The sequence below is a fragment of the Hipposideros armiger genome, unplaced genomic scaffold (assembly GCF_001890085.2).
Source record: "Hipposideros armiger isolate ML-2016 unplaced genomic scaffold, ASM189008v1 scaffold_107, whole genome shotgun sequence".
Classification (NCBI taxonomy): domain Eukaryota; kingdom Metazoa; phylum Chordata; class Mammalia; order Chiroptera; family Hipposideridae; genus Hipposideros; species Hipposideros armiger.
This window is the reverse complement of record NW_017731457.1, coordinates 3,299,845-3,320,016: the sequence shown is the minus strand read 5'-3', so window position 1 is coordinate 3,320,016 and position 20,172 is coordinate 3,299,845. Positions and strand designations below refer to the sequence as shown.

Here is a 20,172-nt window from a genome sequence, read left to right as displayed (position 1 = left end):
CAGGAGGGCATTGCCTGGGTGTCGCAGGAGTGGATAGAGTGGCGTTTGGTCCAGAGAAGACTCAGGTGGAGAGGAAAGTGCATAGAGGGAGATGAGTGGGGTTCTCAGATACCTAAAGGGCCGAAGGAAGAGCTGAGCTCCACTCACCAGGCTCATCAGTGGACAGGCCTGGGCCCAGGAGAGGAAGGTTCAGCCATTCACGTCCCCACGCGCAGACCCAGGTCACTGCTTCTTTAACCTCCCACTCAAGAAAACGCATTATAGATATAGCAAGTCACTGAGAGTGAAATCACCTTGAATCTGCTCTCATTTCTTTTCTTTCAAAAGTGAATTATACACCAATGAACTGTTACTAGTAATAACATTATTTGTGCTCACCTCAGGATAGCTTTCCTGCGAGGATCAGCAGTTGGTGGGAGTGCTGGTAGCACAGTATTTGAAAATCCCTGATTCGAGATTAGGCACCCTCTAACACCATGACTGTCCCTCTGTGTCAGGCCTCAGGAGGGTGAGCCGTGTGGCTAAGACGCCACAGTGAGGTCCCCTGCCTTGGCAGGAGATTGGACCAGATGACCCTGAGATTTCCAGGTTAACTTGATGAAGGTGACAGTTAACTAGCTGGTAGGTTGTAAGGTAAGAGAGATAGTCCCTTACCCCAATCTCATAATTCTTTCTTTGCCGATTCTGTGTGATCGGTCTGCTGAAGGCTTTGTGTTTGCTCAGAGTGAAATACAGTGTTTTCAAAACATTTTGCAGTTCAAACACACACGATAAGGTGAGTACAGTGAACCCCTGTGTCCCATCATCCATTTGTAAGAATCATCAACCCATCAACACACTTGTTTCATCCTTATTCTTAACCCATTACCCCTCCGCATTAAATTATTTTGAAGCAAAGATCGTATTTCATCTATATATATTTTAGTACATGTCTAAAAGTCAAGGACCCTTTTCAGAATCATAGCTGCAATATCTAAAATACAGGCCACTATAGTTTAAAAATAAAACAACTTGGGGCCTGTTGTTTTAACTTTAGATCATTTTGTGGTATGCCATATTTTATCGACTGTAATACATACAGTTTTACTCATTTTACTATGTTCAGTATCAGAGTATTAAGCTCAATGACATCAGAGCTTAATATGTAGTATTTTTTTTCTTAGTGTAGCATAAGACATGGCACATCTTACATTTGATAATATCAAATTTAATGAAAAATGCTGTATTATGTAATGGCTTTCTTTGAATACATACCTAAAACATTTTCAAGTTACAATTTTCTTGCTGTGAGGCCTGAGTAATGAGGGGGAAATCCAGGGGTAAGTCCATTTGGAGATCATTTTTTTTAGCCCTGGGTGGGTATGTAACATGTAGCCTTCTCATGCATAAACATTTCCTAGGGTTTTCAGTGCAAGCCAGTCTTTTGTATTTGCCTGGCTCCTATCAAGGGCTGAACCCCATCCCCACTCGCTCATTACCCAGACACAAGGAGGAAAATGTGAACCAAGACCAGGGGAAGGGAGAGAGCTGAGTTACCCAGGCTGAGGCAGTTCAGAAACAGATGCTGAAGGGGTGAAGCCACTGGCCGATGCCACAGGGCTGCGTCCCTAACATTCCTGGGCCGGTACCAGGGCAGGGGTGTTGGCAGCACTGAGAGAGTCACTGAGTCGAGCCTTTCAGAGGTGGCCTCCTGCAGCTGCTCCACTGCTCCGACCCTGCCCCCACTGCTCTTGGGAAGGCCGTGTTGTCCCGAAGGAGACAGGAGTGCCCCACTCCTAGGCTGCCACCACAGAGGATGAGGCACCACCAAGAACCGCAGCCAGACAGCCACAAGTTTAACTGCAGGCAGCCGTTCCACAAAAAATGCACATGCGCTACTGCAGAGCAACAGTGAAAAGGCGTCAAGTTTCGTGAAACATCCTGAAAAATCTGGGTTACAAAATATTTCAAAAATAGAGATCATTATGACATTGAGCATGCATTTGTAATCCATAGCCTCCTTTTGTTTACACGTAATGCCGAGGCTGTTACCTGCATTTGCTTGTCCTTCTAAACCCAAACAGCCATGCCCTGGGCACCACTCTTTCCTGGATATAGAGGTGGACCTCAGTGGCTACCAGCTTTGAATCCATGGTATGAGGTTCTGTGATGCCTGGCCCTGGCACCACGTGTGAGTGTGGAGTGGGAGAGACACCATGGGGTATTGGAAGTACCAGGCCGCAAAGTGGGAACAGAGCCTTGCAGAGATCACCCGAGAGCCCCAAATGGGCCAAAAGCCAAAAATTCACACTGGGTGGGTCCAGGGCCGTCTCCTGCTTGCATCTCACAGGTGCAACTGAACACTGCATGGCGGTTTTGTATTTTTGTTTGTTTTGTTTTTAAATCAGAATGGTTTTCTCCCACAATTGTCATTACATAGAAAATTCCTCAATAACATTTTGCTGTTCAATTTTCTGATCTAAAAAGTGAATTGTGAATCAGTGGTTGGGAGGATAATGAAAATCCTTTTCACACAGAAGCATTTCTCTATAAACACTGCTTATTATTTGCAGTGTACTCAAGGGAAAGGAGGAGGTTGAAACGTACTTTTCTGTCTTTGCCAACAGACCTCCGATATTAATAATCTCAAGGTCATCAATTTCTACATGTTAAGATGTTTGTTGCTTTTTGCTCAATAAATGGTGCAGGACGGAAGCACATTTAAAATAGTGCCGACAAACCCGCCACTGAATTAACTGTGTAACCCTAAGTTATTTTTTTAACTTTGTGTTAAATCCCTACTTATCATTCACACAGTATGGTTTTGATTGATTGGACCCTAGTTCAGTTTGAGATTGCCAAGAAAGGTGCGGGGACGCACACGATGACCGCAGTGTCCGAGTCTGCTGGCTTTGGTGCTATCCAGGCAGCAAAGGGCACTCTGTTCTGAAAGGACAGGGAGTCATGTCATGTCCTCACTCACCGGCGAGGGCGGGGCCCAGGGGTCAGAAGTGAGCATCCTTGGTTCTGTCTCCTTAGTACTAAACCAGGTAATATTTGCAGGTAGCAGAATTGGATAAGGAATTTCTCAAACTGCCCAAAATAAAATTGGTATAGGTAATTTTCTGGCTGGTGACTTGAAGTACATACGTATCAGTTAGTGTATGTGTATGGGTGTGAATATTTAGTGCTTTTTTTTTTTCAACTATCTTCAGAGACGTGTGTGAGTACAGACACACACATCCAGCTTTAATATCTATTTAGAAGATGATTATAGCAGATCTGTCACAAAACGTGAATAATCCCAAAGAAATTATTTCTAAAATCTAGTAGGTTGGTTACAGCAGGGACAGCAGAGGTGAGGTGTATGACCGTTATGCGAGGCATGGCTCTTCCGCCTTCCTGGAGTGCTGTAATCAAATATGGAAGTATTTTTGTCAGCTCCTATATTTCTCAAAGCTGGTGTTTTGGGGAGACTGACCCTGTGCCAATTGGCAGGGTTTGGGGTAGATTGGGGATGAGCCTAGTAAGATAAGAGGCATTGTTTTGTGCTGAACCCCTGGGCGCCCAGGTCTTACACCCACACAGGCTTTCCCCGACTCCTGCTCCCCCTTTTCTTCTCTTCTCCACAGTGGTCTCCGATGCCTTGGCTCATCACCTTTCACATTCTGTGACCCCATCCAGCTTCACTGCTCCCCTCTGAATTTGGGCCCATTGTAAGCCTTTTGAGTGATATGTGTGTGCCCCCGCCACCCCCCTATGCTGCTGTCCAAGTAGTCCTTGTAGGTCAACCCTGCACCCATACCTAGCTAAGATGATTGATTCTTTATAAAATCTCGCTGTGGCCCAGGCCTTGGAAATCTGAGTTTACATCCTGCCTCTTCCAACTGTGTGGCCTTGGACAAATGTCCTTCTCTTTCTGAGCCTCACATGTAGGTACCTATCCCTTATGCTGGCTTTTGTGACAAGCAAATGAATGTAGTATAGCTGAAGTCCCTGCCATAGCACTCAGTGCATGACAGACACTCACTAAATGGTAACCACAGTGCTCCCTCCTTATCTGCTTTTGCTCTCTGAGGTCTCAGTTACCCACAGTCAACCTCAGTCCAAAAATATTAAATGGAAAATTCCAAAAATAAACAATTCATAAGTTTGAAATTGCGCGCTTTTCTGAGTCATGTGATGAAATCTTGCACCTTCCTGCCCCATCCTGCCCAGAACATAACTCATCCCTGTGTCCAGCGTCTCCACGCCGTATATGCCCCCTGCCCGTTAGTCACTTAGTGGCCGCCTGGGTTATCAGAGTGACTGTCTTGGTATCGCAGTGCTTGTGTTCAAGTGACTGTTATTTTACTTAATGATGGCCCCAAAGCACAGGAGTAGTGATGTTGGCAATTCAGGTATGCCAGAGAGAAGGCGTACGTGCTTCCTTTAAGTGAATATGTGTGTATGGATAGGAAAAAGCAGTGCAAGTTCAGTGCTATCACAGTTTCGGGCATCCACTGGGGGTCTTGGAACATATCCCCTGTGAATAAGGGGGGACTACTGTGCTGTTAACTTCTGCCTGAGACCCTCTTCTTCAAGGTGCACCCCAACGCTCTCCACCTTCCCTCTCCTTAGACTCACTGCAGCCTCCTCCTCAGAACTTCTTCCTTGGCCCCTCGCTGGCTGGTTTCCACCCCAGCACCACCCAAGTACTCTTAATGCCACTGGCTGCTAAGCCTAATAGTTTCCTCCAGCCTCACGTCTGTGGTAGCATCTGATAGAAGCGCCTTTCCCTTCTTGAATCTGCCCCCCTCTTAACCTTCTGTTCTCCCGGCTAACCTCCTACTTCTGTTGCTTCTTGTCCTTTCACCTCTCCCTCTGACCATCTGAGAGGGGGGCTCCCAGGAGAGCCCTGACTTGTGAAGGCATTCCTTAGCCCCCAGCTGCCAATGTGGTGGCCGTCACCAAGTGTGGCTGGGTGGGTGGGGACAGTAGACATGTGGCCAGTCCATAGTGAGATGTGCTGAAGTGAAAACACACACTGGATTTCAAAGACGTAATACAAGAAAAAGAATGTAAAACTCTCTCCTTAATAATCTTCCTATTGATTACACGGGAAATGATAATATTTTGGATATATTGGGTTATATGAAATTAAAATAAATTTCACCTGTTTCATTTTGCTTTTTCAGTGTAGCTAGAGAAAAGTTTAAGGTCCATAGGTGATTGGCACTTCATGTTTGCTGGGCAGTGGCGCTGGCTTGGAATATGGGGCCAGCCTTGAGGGCTCATATCCAGGCAGGCCGTCTCTCACTTGCCCGCTCACTGCCAGACTCTGAGAGATGGCTTTTTTCTTTCATTTACTCACTAATGCACCCATTCCACACAGTTCCCCCTGTGTGCCAAGCCCAGAGGAGACAGATTAATGCTCCTATAAATACAGCCCAAGATCACATTCACTCTCAGCAGTTGATGGCTCGGGTCAGTCTTCCTGCTGACCAGTCCACGGGCTGCAAGGGACACCTTGTGCCCAAGCCAGGGGCCACACCTGCAGCCTCTTCACTACACAGCATGGGGAGTGGCCCATTATGGGGTAGGATTGGCCCCTCTAGGAGAAGGAACGTCAGACCTGGCATGAGATGTGGTCCACTTCCGTAGTCCAACATTCTGGAGTTTTGAGGCCTTTTGTACCGAGGTTTCCTTAGCAAAATGTCGCCCAGCCCTGCCTTGGATGCTGGAGATGGAGATGGGGGGACTAACAGCCATTCCCTGCCCCTAAGCAGCCCCCCGTCTGGAGAGAAGAGGATGCACTTCTGACTGATCACAGCCGCCTTTGTAGAGTGAGAAGAGAGAGGAAGCATAGCCCCTGACATTGGGGCCTGGCTGCTTCTATTTCTGTGGCATCCAGTCCTGGCATGCTGGAAGCCTTTAGGGTCCCCTCTCCAGAGCCACCAGGTGCTACCAGCTGTCAAATAGGGCAAGGCAGGCCCGCAGCCCACCCCCATGGCTCCCAGACTACCTGTCGGTGTGGTGGGTTGCTCCCTGAAAAGTGCAGGGCTGTCTCCAAATCCCAAGCCTGGAAGGAGCCACGGTTCCCACTGACAGTTAGAAAGCAAGCGTCGCATTGAGGTTATCGTCCTTGAACTGTTCACATCTTATTGTTTAAATGTAGATTAATAGGGGTTTGTGTTGTTTGGAGAGGAAGGTTTCGCCAGACGTCTGTGCGAGCCGGGCTTCCGTGCCGCGGACGCCATGTGGGTATCGGCTCCATGGCGTGTGTTAGCTCTTCTTTCCCCGCTGGGGTACGCTCCTGAGCACCCCATGCCTTAGTGAGAACATTAGGGAGTAAGCCACACCTTGTGAGTGAATCACCTTCGTCAAAGTCAGCCTTTTTCGAAAACAGACAACAAACTGCATCTCTCATCTTATGTTTGCAGTTTGACCAGAGTAGCTGAGTGCAGTCATCCTTCCTGTTTGTCCTTCCCAGGGGCAGTAAGGGGGACCAGCCCGCCCACCACACAGTCCCCAGGCTCTTTCTGCCTCCACCCTCCCCTCCCCTCCGCAGACTCAGGCCCTGTCTCCTGCCCATCCAGCGCTCACTGAACCCGCTCATGTTTAGAAACCCACCTCATTACCTGTGGTTGCCAAGTTTCTGACAAAGAAGCGTGGCTTATTCCTTCTGAGTAAAACATAGGCTTTCCCACTGGCGCTGCTGGGATCAAACGGCATCTCTCTCCGGTGATTCTTCCCCCTCACTTCCCCTTTCTGTGTGTATTGTAGCCTCTACCTCTCGGATAAGAACCATGGCTAAATGGGAGAGTGTGTTTGTTTCCTGTGGCTGCTGTAACAAACTGGCATGGACTTGGTGGCTTAAAACAACACACATTTATCATCTGCCAGTGCTGTAGGTCAGAGTCCAAAATGAGTTTTCCTGGGCTGCAGTAAGGTGTTGGCAGAGTTGCTCCTCGTAGAAGCTCCAGGGCGGAACCGTTTCCTTGCCTTTCCCAGCTTCTTGGGGCCGCCTGCCTGCCTTGGCTTCTGCGCCTGTATCATTCTGACCCCTGCCTGCTTCCATCTCACATCCTCCCTGACCCTTACCTTCCTGCCTCCCTCTTCTAAGGACCCGGCCCGCTTGCTAATGTAGGATAATCTTCCCAGCTCAAGATCCCTAATTTTGTTTAATTACATTTATTGGGGTGACAATTCAAGGTCCCTAATTTAATCACACCTGCAGAGACCCTTTTACCGTGTAACTAATATAGTCAGTCACAGATTCCAGGGATCAGGATGTGGACATCTTTGGGGCCGTTATGTCTGCCACAGGTCATCTTAAAGAAATTTGATTTTTTTTTCTCATTGAATTTGGTATAAAAAATATAGAAAATGATCCAAAGGAGGAACAAAAGTATTGACTTCTCCAAGGACATAATGGGTACTGGTGGCTTGGGATAAAATTCCCAGTGACTACTCGTATATCAAACATGGATTCAAAACAGGGGTATATCTCCCACAAACAGCACTCAAAAGTAACAGCTAAAATGGTGGCCCCAATCCGTTTCAGATACGAGTAAGTCAAACCTGCATTGTTTGTAATGTTCCATTTCATTCCAAGCAAATTATTTCAGACTGACATCAGCAAAAGCTTTAGTCCACAGCACATTCAAAATCAGGTGCATATAACCAGGATTTAGTAGAAATAAATCTAGTGGCATTCTTAAGTAAGTAAGTTCACGGAAACCATGGGGCGTCAGTTGGCACTGTGTTGTGTGGATGAAGGAACAGCACAGGAGAGGCACCAGGATTGCTTTCTGTAATGCTAATCATCACTGCACCCAAAGCTGTTTTTAGGAGACCTTAACGAATGTTTCCCTTCTCTTTCCTTCTCAAATGGCTGTTTCCTGACCATCCCTCTTGCTCCAGGATTTGCGCAAGCAGGTAGCGCCACTGCTGAAGAGCTTCCAAGGGGAGGTAAGCATTTATGTTTCTTTTGTATCCTGAGCCACCCTTCACTGTTCATTGCACTTTCTTTATATTCTCATTGAATAAATGCCATTGACAGAAGGTGCTTACCCAGATGGAGCCTTCCCCACTGTACCGACACAAGGTCTGTTTCCCAATGTGCTGCTTCCACTGGGTAGACCGAGCTTGTTCAGACCATAGCCTTTAAGAGCCCATGAATTTCCTCAAGCTCACTGGTTCCCAGAGCTGGTCTCGGGCTGCTGTGTGGAAGGGATAGAATGGGACAACCTGGTGTTTTCACGTGCACCTGTGGGGAGAAGAGGAATTTCACTTGATCGAGGCTTGAAAAAAGAACAACAGGCAGAAGCCACGAGGAATAAGTTGGGGCTCAATATAAGGAAAAGTTTTATAATAGATCCTTCCAGAGAAGGACCGGGCAAGATGGCATGTGGGCTGCCAGTCATCTGAGACATGCGCCATGGCTGCCTTTTGGTAGAGTAACGTCCACAAAGAGGACAGGTGGATGAGGTGGGTGACACTCCAGTTCCTTCTCAGCCCTTTGTGGATACACTCAGTGGATTTTAGAAAGTCAGAAATTTTGTTATTGGTGTGGCACTCTTAGCTTCCCATGTTGGACTGATGGAAGTAATACTATCCTGTTTCCCTGAAAATAAGACCTAGCCGGAAAATAAGCCCTCGCATGACTTTAGGTGCCAAAATATGGCACCTTGGCATGCTGAATATTTGAATCTGAAGGAGTTTGTGGAAAAGGCACCCTTCTCCCTGAAACAGGTCATAAAACCCTTATGGGAGGGATGCGTGCCCTCCGTATCCTGGAGAAATCATGTTAGGGCTTCTTCTCTGGCTAGGTCTTATTTTCGGGGAAACACGGTAATAGGAGAGGGGGCAAGACTTCTTTAAAGCCCTCTAAAGAACCCATATTGATATGCTCATAGAAATTTTATGTTCTTGCCACTACCCAATTCACAGAGAATGGAGACAAGGCAGGATTCGGGGAAGTGAGGTGGCAGATGTAGGAGTGATGTGAAGCGGCGGGCCGAGTGGGGTGCCTCCTGGGACATATCAGTAAGGAGGCTGGAATCCTGGGCCCAGAGTTCCAGAGCAACAGGGCAGGGTTACCATTTGGCACATTCTTCGGCATGCGGTGACAGCAGAGGGTGAGGGAATGAATGAGGTCAGGAAGGCTGCAGTGGAAGGCAAGAGAGGAGATTCCAGACAGTGAGGAAACGGCGTGGGAAGACGAAGCAGCAGTGCTGCTGGTGATGGCTGAAGATTTTAGGGCCGTGCACAGTGCTCCTGTCTGTGTTTATAATCCCCTGCCTCAGGAAGGCACCCTGGGCTCAGCTCTGTAAGGCACAGGGGATAGCAGTATCCCGGGTCTGGGAAGGACGGGAATTGCCATTTACTCAGAAGTACATCTCCAAACCCTCACTCCATGGGTAAAGTTGTCATCTTACACCTACCCACATTTGATCTGATCTTTCTTGTACCTGTTCAGCAGCTTTTGTGAGGCCCACTGGCTTAGTGTTTCTCTAGCTGAAATAGCTCAGTGTGCTTTTTTTGTTGTTTTCTTGTTTTTCTTTTTGAAAAATGTCCAGTCTGCATCGAAGTAGAAAAATTAGTATAATGAACACCTGTACACCCTGTACCCAGACTCACCATGTGTTAACATTTTGCCGTATTTGCTCCCCACCCTCTTATTAAACATTAGAAAGTAAGTTTCAGATAGTGTGGCACTGTACCCTGAAACGTATGTGTGTCTCCTAAAATTAAGGGTGTTCCCTGACATTTCCACAATAACCCTGAGTATCACAACTGGGAAAATGAACACTAATTCCCTGATATCTAATACTCAATCCAAAATCAGACTTCCCCAGTTATCCCCAAATTGTTCCTTACAACTGCCCTTCCTCCAGCTGGGGTCCAGTCAGTTTCATGCAGTGCATTTGGGGGATATATACACACACATATATTTAATTTATATTTCCCCTTTATAATATATATTTCTCTTTTAATATAAAATGCTCTCTTCACTCCCTCACACCTTTGTTATTATTTTGTATTACATTGAGGTGTGTGTGTGTGTGTGTGTGTGTGTGTGTGTGTGTGTGTGTGTGTGTAAGAATCTAAGTTATCTAATAGATTATCTCACATTCTGAATAGGGTAGGTTAATGGGTTTGGTTCTGGATATATTAAATTTGAAATGCCTGAGAAACATCTAGTCTTCTTATTTGCCCATTTTTTAAAGGCTATTCGAAAAGAAATATTTTTATAGTACCATTAATTCATATTTACCAAGCCCCTACTAATTACTATATTTATATTAAATAATTTGTGCTTACTGTAAGCTGATTTTACTAGAAGGGACTAAGTCCTCCTTGGTTCTGAAGCATGAACTTGCATAGCAGAGGGTGACTGCGTACGGGGACCTCCCATGCGGGTTGGTTTTCTGCTGACTGAGGCAGAAGGCAGCATGTCTTGGTGCTTCGATGGGGCAAGATCCATTCAGCTTGTTTTTCTGAAAAGCTGCCTCCCCTCCTCAGAGGCTTGTTCTTGTGCCCTTCATTAGTGTTTGCTGAATTTGATTTTATTTTTTGGACATATTCTTTGAGTCCATCCCAAGGTGCTTGAGTTCCCCTTAGAAAAATGTATGATATTAGTGAAAACATGTTCTGTGCCTCAGAATTCGTATAGATTATTTCCATATTTGAGATTCCCCCAAAGAAAACAAAACAAAACAAAATGAAGTTTTCAGACAGCGAGAAAGTCACACCGGACTTGAGCGTTCCTGCAAGAACATGTATTTGTTATGGGAGTCATTAACCTGGCCAGGGTACCACTTACGCCCCTCAGTGTTTTCTTGTGGTTCTCACACACCTTCCTCCCTGCGGTTTATGAGACCCACATGATTCGGTAACTACTTACCTTTCTAGACTTGTCTCACTACTTACCACCTGTCACTGGACACACAGCCACTCTGAATTCCTGCCAGGCCCTGTGTGCTGAGTGTCCACACCGGCCTCCAAGCCTTTGCACGGGCAGATCCTGAAACACTCCTTCCTCCTTCCACTTCACCTGTCTCACTTCTGCTTGCTGTCACTTCTTCAAGAAAGGTCTTCCTTGAGCCCCGATGATAGGCCAGGTCCCCTGTACCATGTTTCCCATTGCACTCCACACTATTTGTGATGCATTTGTAATCATGCCCGAGAGCTGCCTGTGACCTTGTCTCTGCTCCCCTTGAGTCTGTAAATGTATGAAGGCAGCCTCTGTGTCCTGTCTTGTTGGCCATTTTCCAGCACCTGACATAGCAACTGGAACTAAAAAGTATTTGGGCTCTCAAACATGGTTATTGAATAAATGCTTGGACAGTGAGGTTCCTCTGGAGGCAGTTTTTAAAACATTTTGCCTCTGTCCTTTCTTCAAGTTATGTCGCTGTTAATAAGGTGAAGATTTGCTCAGGAAATATCTTTAGAAGAAACTAATAAATAACTGTTTGTTGTCTTTGATTGAAAAGTTTGGAATACTATAATCATAATGGTTATTCATAATTATTTTAGCAAAACCATCAAATTTAACTCACACTGCAGTTAGATTTATTTATTGCTGTATCTAAGTTTGTGTGGTTCACAAGCCCAGCCAGTGATTAGTGGGGAGAGGGGGAGTAACCTAAACCCAATTTAAGGCATATTGTAGTCCAATAATTTAGACAATCCCTTCAGTGAAGTGATACTCAACACTTTCTAGGAAAATGCTAAATCTTTTAAATTCTCTCCCTCTCTCCTTGCTTCCCTCCCTGAGAAGGGTCATGGTATAGAAGGTGGAAGAGGTCAGGACTTGGCTTAGGCCCTACTTCTCTTTGTAGAGATGCTGGTTGCTTAAACCAGTTATCCTTAGGGAGGAAAATCTTCGTAAGAAATAACATAGGTACTTATTTTAGAGGGGAAATAAAAGGTGCCTGTATTCAAGGGGAAATAAAAAACTGAAAATTTGTGAGCTTAGCATCCAGCTTAAAAAGTTATAAAAGTACAACAGAATAAGCACAAAGAAACTAGGAAAAAGGAAATAATCAACATAATTAATAGTAATAATGTATAAGAATAAAAATAAATGAAAAAGAAAGCAAAGACCTAAGAGAGAAATAGCCCAAAAGGTGGTTTTTTGAAAAAGACTACTACAATAGACAAACCACCTTCCCAATTAAAAAAAAAAAGTTAGGAATGAAAATGGGGATTACTTTGCTGCTGCAGCAGAGATTAAAAATATAACGGGAATATTATAATCAGTTTTATGCCAATAAATTTTAACATCTAGACACAATGGACAAAGTTCTAGAATACTATAATGTATCAAAGCTGATTTAAAAAGAAGTAGAAAACCTGAGTAGCCCTATATCTATTACAGAAATATTTCCACAACGTCTAGATATTTTTATGGAAGAGTTCTATCATTCATGCCCTAGATAGTTCTAATCTTTTGCAAACTCCCTCAAAAAATAGAAAAAGATAAAACACTTCTTATCATTTATGAAGCTAGTGTAACATTAATGCCCAAACCTGACAAGAACAGTCAAAGAAAGGAATATTTAAGTTAATCTTATTTATGAATAGATATGCAGAAGTTCTTTAAAAGGTATTAGTAAATTGAATCCATCAAGCTGTCTATATCCCAAGAATGCTGTTTGATTTAATAGTAGAAAAATTTATTAATGCATATTAATTTCATTAGCAAATTAAAGAAGAAAAATTATCTCAATAGTTATAGAAAAGAATTTGATAAAATTCAACATCTATTCATGATAAAAAAAATAACTACCAGCAAACTAGGAGTAGAGGGGAACTTCTTTAACTTGGGTAAAGGTATTTATCAAAACCATCAGTCATCATATTCAGTGATGTTGAAAATGTTCCCTTTAAAATCAGGAACAAGGCAAGAACGGCGACTAATGCTAATTTTATTTAACATTGTACTAGAAGTCTTAGCTAGCATGAAAGACAAAAAGAAAGTATAAGTATTGTAATAGAAGAAAGAAAATTGTCATTTTTGAAGTGAGCCTCAATTATTTAACAAGGTTATTAGAAACAAAGTCAGTATACAAAGTAATTACATGCCTATATCAACAGCAAACTGGGAAAGGGTACCACTAGAGATAGCAACAAAAAAAATAAAGGATACCTATATATAAGTATAACAATGCATAGAAACTCTTTGGAGAAAAGAATAATATTTCTGTTGAAAGATAGTAAAGATTTAAATGGGGAGACATATGGTATTCAGGGATAGAAATTCCCACTATTAGTAAAGATACCAGCTTTCCCCAAATTGATTATAGAGTAAGTCATTGTAGTTCCAATCAAAATTCCAACAGGATTTTTCATGAAACCTGAAAAGCTCATTTTAGAATTTATATGAGGTTGATAATGGTGAAGATGATATGAAATAAGAGCAAGATGGAGGATTTGCCTACCAGATTATCAAAGCTACAGTAATCGGCAGAGGGATAGATAAATACAGCAGTGAAACATAATAAAGGAATCAGAACTGACCTGTGCATATATAGAAGCCAAATATATCGCAAAGATAGCATTACAGATCAGTGAGGAAACAGTGGACTTTTTAATAAATGGTCCTCTGGTGACTGGTTATCCTATGGAATTAAATGAAATTAGATATCTACCTTGAACCATCTGCAAACACAAATTATAAATAAAGGCAAAACCTTAAACCTTTTAGAAGAAAATATGGACATGATGACTTTGGGTTGGGTAGGATTTCTTAAACAGGAAACCATAAAGGAAGAAATTGTTACATTCAGCTACATTAAAATTTAAAAGTTCCCCATCCCCATCCCTGACCATGGGAAGACACCATAGAGAAAATGAAAAGATAAGCCCAGGGCACTGCTCACTTTGTGTGAACCAGTAAAAGGCTCTACCTTTCTCAAGACATTTTACATTATCTGTTGGAAACCTGTCATTATAAGATTCCACCCATCTGAATCATTTTCATAATCAAGATTCAAATGCCTCCGATGTGAATGGTGCCCTCTAGGATTATACTGTGAGCAGATCATATGTTGGGTAACCTTGGCCTCAAGTCACAAACCCAGAGGAGACAGTTGTCACACATACAGTTGACAAAGGATTATATTTAGAAATATAAAAAACTTTCACCTATTAATAAGAAAAAGACAAATATCCCAATAGGAAAATGGGCAACAGCCATGAATGGCAGTATCAGAAGAGAAAATCTGAATGATCACTGAATGTGTGAAAAGTTGCTCAACCGCGTAATCAGGGAAACACAAATTAAAATAATTTAAGTGCAACTTATTCATGTCTTCCAGGCTAGCCAAAAGTCAAAAGTCAAGGTAGGAGTGTAAATTGGTATAACCCTTTTGAAAACCAGTCTGGCATCAGATACCAAAGCTAAAGAAGCATATAATATATATATATATATATATATATATATATATATATGTTTTTTGTTTTTTTTTAAGATTTTATTGGGGAATTGGGGGAAGAAAACAGCGCTGGGGAATTGGGGGAAGGGGAACAGACAAGTTGCTGTCCTTTTGTTCTTCAGTCTAGTTGTGGAGGACGTTGCTTCACTGGCCCATATTGGTATTATCAATGCGCTTTTCCCGGGTGAGGCAGATCGGTCTCCGGCCCTTGGACGACCGCTCATGGCAGCTCTTGGCAGCTCACATCAGCTGTTGGCCACTCATGCTGGCTGCTGGCCACACACGGTAGCTTATGGAAGCCCACTGCAGCTTCACTGCAGCCTATGCCGTCACCGGCGACTCATGGCAGCCCAGCTCCAGGTCAAGCTGTTGTTCACCATCTTAGCTGTAGAGGGCGCAGATTCACTGGCCCTCATGTGGGATCCAAACCGGGGCCCTGATGCTCAGAGCCGGAGTCCCAAGCCAGCTCTTAACCAATGCGCCACTCGGCCGGCCCAAGAATCATATATTTTGAGAGGGCAGTTCCACTCCTAATTATATACCCTAAATAAACTTAGACATGGGCCCCAGAAAACATGTTCAGGAATATTTGAAAATAGTAAAAAAGCAGAAACAGCCCATTTTGCATCAACAGTAGAAAAAATAAAGGGTGGTACAGTCATACAGTGGAATATTACATAGCAGGGGAAAGTGAATAAAATGCAAAAATGTGCAATACTGAGCTAACATTGTTTAGGGACACATATCGATTTTTATTACATAATAGAACTGCAAGGAAATGGTGAAACAGGAAATTCAGAATAGAGATTATCTAAATAGGCACAAAGGTCTCTAGTGTTGTGGGAATGTCCATAGTCACAGGTGTTCATTTTGCTATTTTGTAAGTATGAACTATTTCTTTCAAAAAGAAATAATCATGCTTACAAGATAATCACTACATAATTCTGTTTTGGAATATCAGAGCTGAATATTATCTTCTCCCTTCTCTTTGCATTTCACCTGTGATACATTTTCATCTCCAGGCAAGTGGATGCTTCCGGTGAGGCCATGCACTTGAGAAGGCTGAGGGGGATAGCACATTTGTAATAATGTTCAGTACAGCTTTCGTGCGACACTTAGCAATTCCAAGTGCTGTGCTCGGTGCTTTTCAAGCTTATGCTCGCCCAGTCTTCACAATAATGGACAGTGGCTGCTGCTTCTAACTTCCTGTCACCACATCGCCAAAGCTTTTCCCATCTTCTCCATTGGCTTTCACTATGGGAGGAAGTGTCCCTTCCTCAAACACCAGCCCCTCCACATGGGCACTGGAGCATACCTTCTGTCTCAGGAACCAGTCCTGCAGTTATCTCCTCTCCTGTATCTTCAGTCTCTGCTAGTTACTGGAGTCTCCTCATCAGCGTTCCTCCTAGTGCTAGTATGTTCCATCTTGAGATGGAAAGAGACGGGAGAGGATGGGTGGAGAGAAACAGAGAGAGATACGCCAACCCTCCTTTGTCCCCCAGCCCTCTCGGCCAGGATTCTCCAAAGAGTCATCCCCATCCTGTGAGTGTACCATTATTCTTCAGCTCACCCCAGCCTGGCGTCCGCCCCGCTCTACCCTGACCCTGTTAGTCCCCGCCCTCTCACCTCAGTGACATTCAGCGCACCTCACCCCCCCCACTCCCCTAACAGATTCCTTCTCTTGACAGCCCATGACATTTTGCCCTCTGGGTTCAAAGTTCACCTCTCTAGCTATTGATTTTTAGCCTCCTTGGGCAGTTTCTTCTTTTCCTTCAGACTTCGGAATCACATATTGTTTGCTCTTTAATCTCTCAGTATCTGTATGCTGACAACTCAGATTTCTCTCTCTAACTCGGTCCTCTGTGGAGTTCCTGCTCATCTGAGACTGCCTGTATTTCACAGGAAATGACTCGTAACCCACAACCACCTCCCCTTCTCCAACTTCCACACTTACTGAAACGTCCTCTTTCTCCATCTGTCCCTTCTTAGGAATAACTCCCCAATCCATCTAGTTGCCTCAGTGGAGATCTTGCTCAGCTTTCTCTTTCCTGTACTCCCCCATTTCCTCCATCCTTTCTCTGAAGTGTGCTCAGATCTGCCTGGCTCTTTCCATCCCTACCACCCACACGCTTGCCCAAAGCTGCCGTGTGTCACTGAGACCATTGCAATGGTCCCTAACTGGTCCCTGTTTTAGCTCTTACCCACCCCACCCCTACCTTTCCTCCAAGCATCAGCTGGGATCAAGTCACTTCCTTGCTCAAACACTTCCAGAGGCTTCCAGTGCCCCTGAGGTGGACGCAGAACCCTGACCTCAGCCTTCAGGTGCCTGGCCATGCCGCCCCCTCCTCTCTCGGCCCCACCCTGTTCTCCCAGCCTCCTGTCCAGCCCTCTTTTGCTCATCCTTTAGGGCTTACCTCAGATGTCACACCCTCTGACCATCAGTCCAAACCAAGGCCCTCTTACTCTTATAGCACATTGTCCTTTTGTTCAGGGCACTTTTCTCATTGTATTTGTGAGTTTATTATGTCCACCATTCTCTAGATTCTCTTATGTCTGTATACCCAGTTCCTAGCCCTCTTGACATGCATTAGGTATCTATTAGATGGGTGGGGAAGGCAGCAGCCCATTTTACAGATGAGGAAACTAAGCCCAGAGAGGGTAAGTAAACTACCCAAAATCACACAGGTGACAGTGGCAGGACTGGGGCTGTCTGGCACCCCGGCCATATTCTCCAGTGTTGGTGCACTCTGTTATTGCTTGGGGAGTGGGGGGGTGCCTTCCATCCCTCTCATCTCAGTCAGCCTCTCCAGTCTTGAATGAGACCCATTGATGTTCATGTGTGTAAAGTGCTTGGCAAAGGCGGCTTCAGGCTCCCCTCCCCTTCTAGCTACCCCTCCTGTGTCAGATCTGGCGCTCCATGCCTGGTCCTGCATGTACATGAATATCACTAACCGTGTGCACACCCTTTGCTGTGACCTGATCTGCACCCCTTGGAGGTGTGGGGCCCATCTACCTGCGGGCTGTGACTTCATCCCAGTATCACCTGCCAGTGCGGCACACATGGAAAGCCAAGTAATTATTTGCAGCTCCCCTTTGTACCGAAGGTCCGCCGTAGGTGTAACACACTGTCACCATTCAGAGCCGCAGTTGGGCCACGTAGCCCCACGTTGCCTGGTGCTAGGTTTCACTCCTGCTATCCGTTCATATTGTTCTTCAGTAAAACCCTGAGAGCTGACTTTGCAGCTCTGGACCAAATAGGAGCTAAAGGCTCCTGCCGTCTTGCAACCTATGTTCCAGTGAAGAGAAACACAATGAACACAAGGAGTAATGTCAGATGGTGACAAGCGCTGTGAGGGAAGTAGATGGGAAAGTGGAGAAGAGCGGGGGGAGCAGGGCAGTTTCTTCAGAGACAGCTGCCCTAGGAGGCCATCCCAGGAGGTGATGGTTGAGGTAGGTAAGACCTGAGTGATGAGAGGAACCAGCCACACTCAGAGCTTGAGAGAGTGGAAGGCAGAGCAGAGCAAGTGTCCCTCTGAGGAGGGACCGTGCTTGGGTGACCAGAAGCCAAAAAGAAGGCCCGGGGGCATGAGGGCGGGAGGCAGGTCAGCAGGGCCTGGGCAGGTGGAGCTGGGGGGTCGTGGTGGTCAGCTGCTGTGAGAGGCTCTGGGCCAATGGAGAGCTCTGAGTACAGCGGGAAGCTTACAGCCTCGGGCACGTTGCGGGGCCCTTGGACCGACTTTAATCAAACAATAGATGAAATGGATTAAGTTGGGTAAATAGTCCATGAATTAGTTGAAAGTTACTAAGAGTCTCAAGGATGTCCTGTGGCCCATATCTGTTGCGCTGTAACATATTTAAGTGTTCAGATCTAAAGGCCATGTCTAAATAAAGCCAGGGTGTCCGAGTGCTTTATTTCAAAGAACATTTCACAGGGAGTTAGAGGACCTGGACCTGGGAGTCTGCCCGGGCGCTGCCACGCACTCTTCTGTGACCTTATGCCAGCCCCCAGGCCTCTGCTGCTTGACTTTGCTCCTCGGGAAAATGAGGGGGTGATGGAGCTAGTTGGCAGGAAGCCCCAGAGCTCTGAAGTCTAGTGTGAGCCAGTGGACTAATACTCGGGTTGACTGTCATCTGCAGACAGAAGTGGTCTTTTCCAGCATTTAGAGCTGTTCAAAAATGAAGCGAGCCACCATCTAAGGTAGTGAGTTTCCCATTACTGGGGGTGTTCAAACTAGAGGACCACCTGTCAGGGATGTGGTCAGCTTTTACTCATTCTTCTTCAAGGCCCAACACAAATGCCAGACCCTCCAGGTCATCCCCAAATACCCCACCAGAAACAAACCCATCCCCTTCTCATCTCTGGTAGAGCTTCCTTTGCATCTTTCTTGATTTTGAGCCTGAAGACATTCCGCCTTTGTATTTTAGTTATTGGGACACAGTGTAACTTGCCCTATACAAAGCCTTAGGCTCTGAAATCTAGAGGGTAGGAACTCTGTGTGTGTGCGCGTGCGTATGTGTGCGTGCATGCGCACATGTGTACAGGCATGCGTACATATTTATGTCCCCTCATGCCTGCAGTTAGCATTCCTGCATTCAGTGTCGTGGGCAGGATGGTATTAGGGAAGGCTGGACCAGGTCTCTGGTTCCTAACGCTGGTCCTTGGAGGGACCAGCTAGCTGCGTGAGAATCACCCGTGTTCCAATGAATTCAGCTCCCCTACCCCCAGATTCTGTTTCATCATACCTGGGGTGGGACCTAAGAACCTGATTTTACAAAGTCCACCCCGATTCTCACTCGTAGCCGACTGTAGGAACCACTGGGCGAGGTTCCCTCCAAGGACAGTTCCTCTAGGTCAAGTTCTGGGACTGTGCCGCTCTAGCACTTAGATGGTATGTAAGGCTCTTTGATTTAGTTTAAAATTATTTCCAGGCCTCGTGTCCTTGGCTTTTGCTCCCGCCAAAAGGTTTGGTCTGTTTACCGTCCCCTGAACATGCCTTTTGTGGTTTCCTGCCTCTGACCTTTTCCTAAAGTTACAACCTCCATTATTGGATCTTTTTGCTCTTCCTCACCTGTGAAAGTCATCTCCATCCTTTAAGATCTAACTGGAAGTCTGCCTCCCTCGTTCCTTTTCCCCAACTGCCTCTGCTTGTTTTTCGCTTTCTCCTTTCAAGGGTCTGCATCATCTCTTAGACTTTGTATCACCTTCGCCCCCTGAGTTGTTTAAGGTATTCTCAGCTGAATTTCTGTCTCCCTCTTGCTTCTCCCCCATCAATAAGTACTCACTGGGTGCTGTGTATAAGGCTCTGCACTGGGTTCCTAGTGACCCATGAGGAAAATAAGGCTGGTGCCCCACCCGGAGGCGTCAGAGGCATCTGCGAGTTTGGGACCTAGTGTCCCTGACAGGCAAGCAGGGAGCAGACTACACATCCTGAGGACACCGACAGGCTCTGGCTGGAAGGACTGGGGAGCCTTCACAAGGACCCCAACACTACCTGCTGTCCTGACCCCTTTTCTGGCAGGGACTTCCTTCCTTCTCATGTGACACAGCCGTCTTCAGACTCGGGCTTTTTCACAGATGTGATAGTCGAGGTGACAGTGGTTGCAGTCATGGTGGTAATGGTGTGTTTTAATTACCTGACAGTACAATCCGAAGGCCTGGTGATATGGTGTCTTCCTGTAGACTCGCTCCATGATGGCTCAATTAGGGGAGCAGTAGGACTGTGGTTCAATATTCAGGCCAGCTTCCTAATTGAAAACACATTTTCTT

The 20,172-nt window shown here is 45.4% G+C and overlaps 1 protein-coding gene across 8 annotated transcripts in view; it reads left to right on the top strand.

The window, feature by feature from the left end:
* CUX1 (cut like homeobox 1) overlaps positions 1-20,172 on the top strand; it is a 376,257-nt gene that overhangs the window by 166,629 nt on the left and 189,456 nt on the right. For all 8 annotated transcript variants that reach the window (XM_019646871.1, XM_019646870.1, XM_019646872.1 and 5 more), the window contains exon 3: positions 7,885-7,932. In XM_019646871.1, coding sequence (XP_019502416.1) covers positions 7,885-7,932 — 48 coding nt within the window. The remainder of the gene's footprint in view (positions 1-7,884; positions 7,933-20,172) is intronic.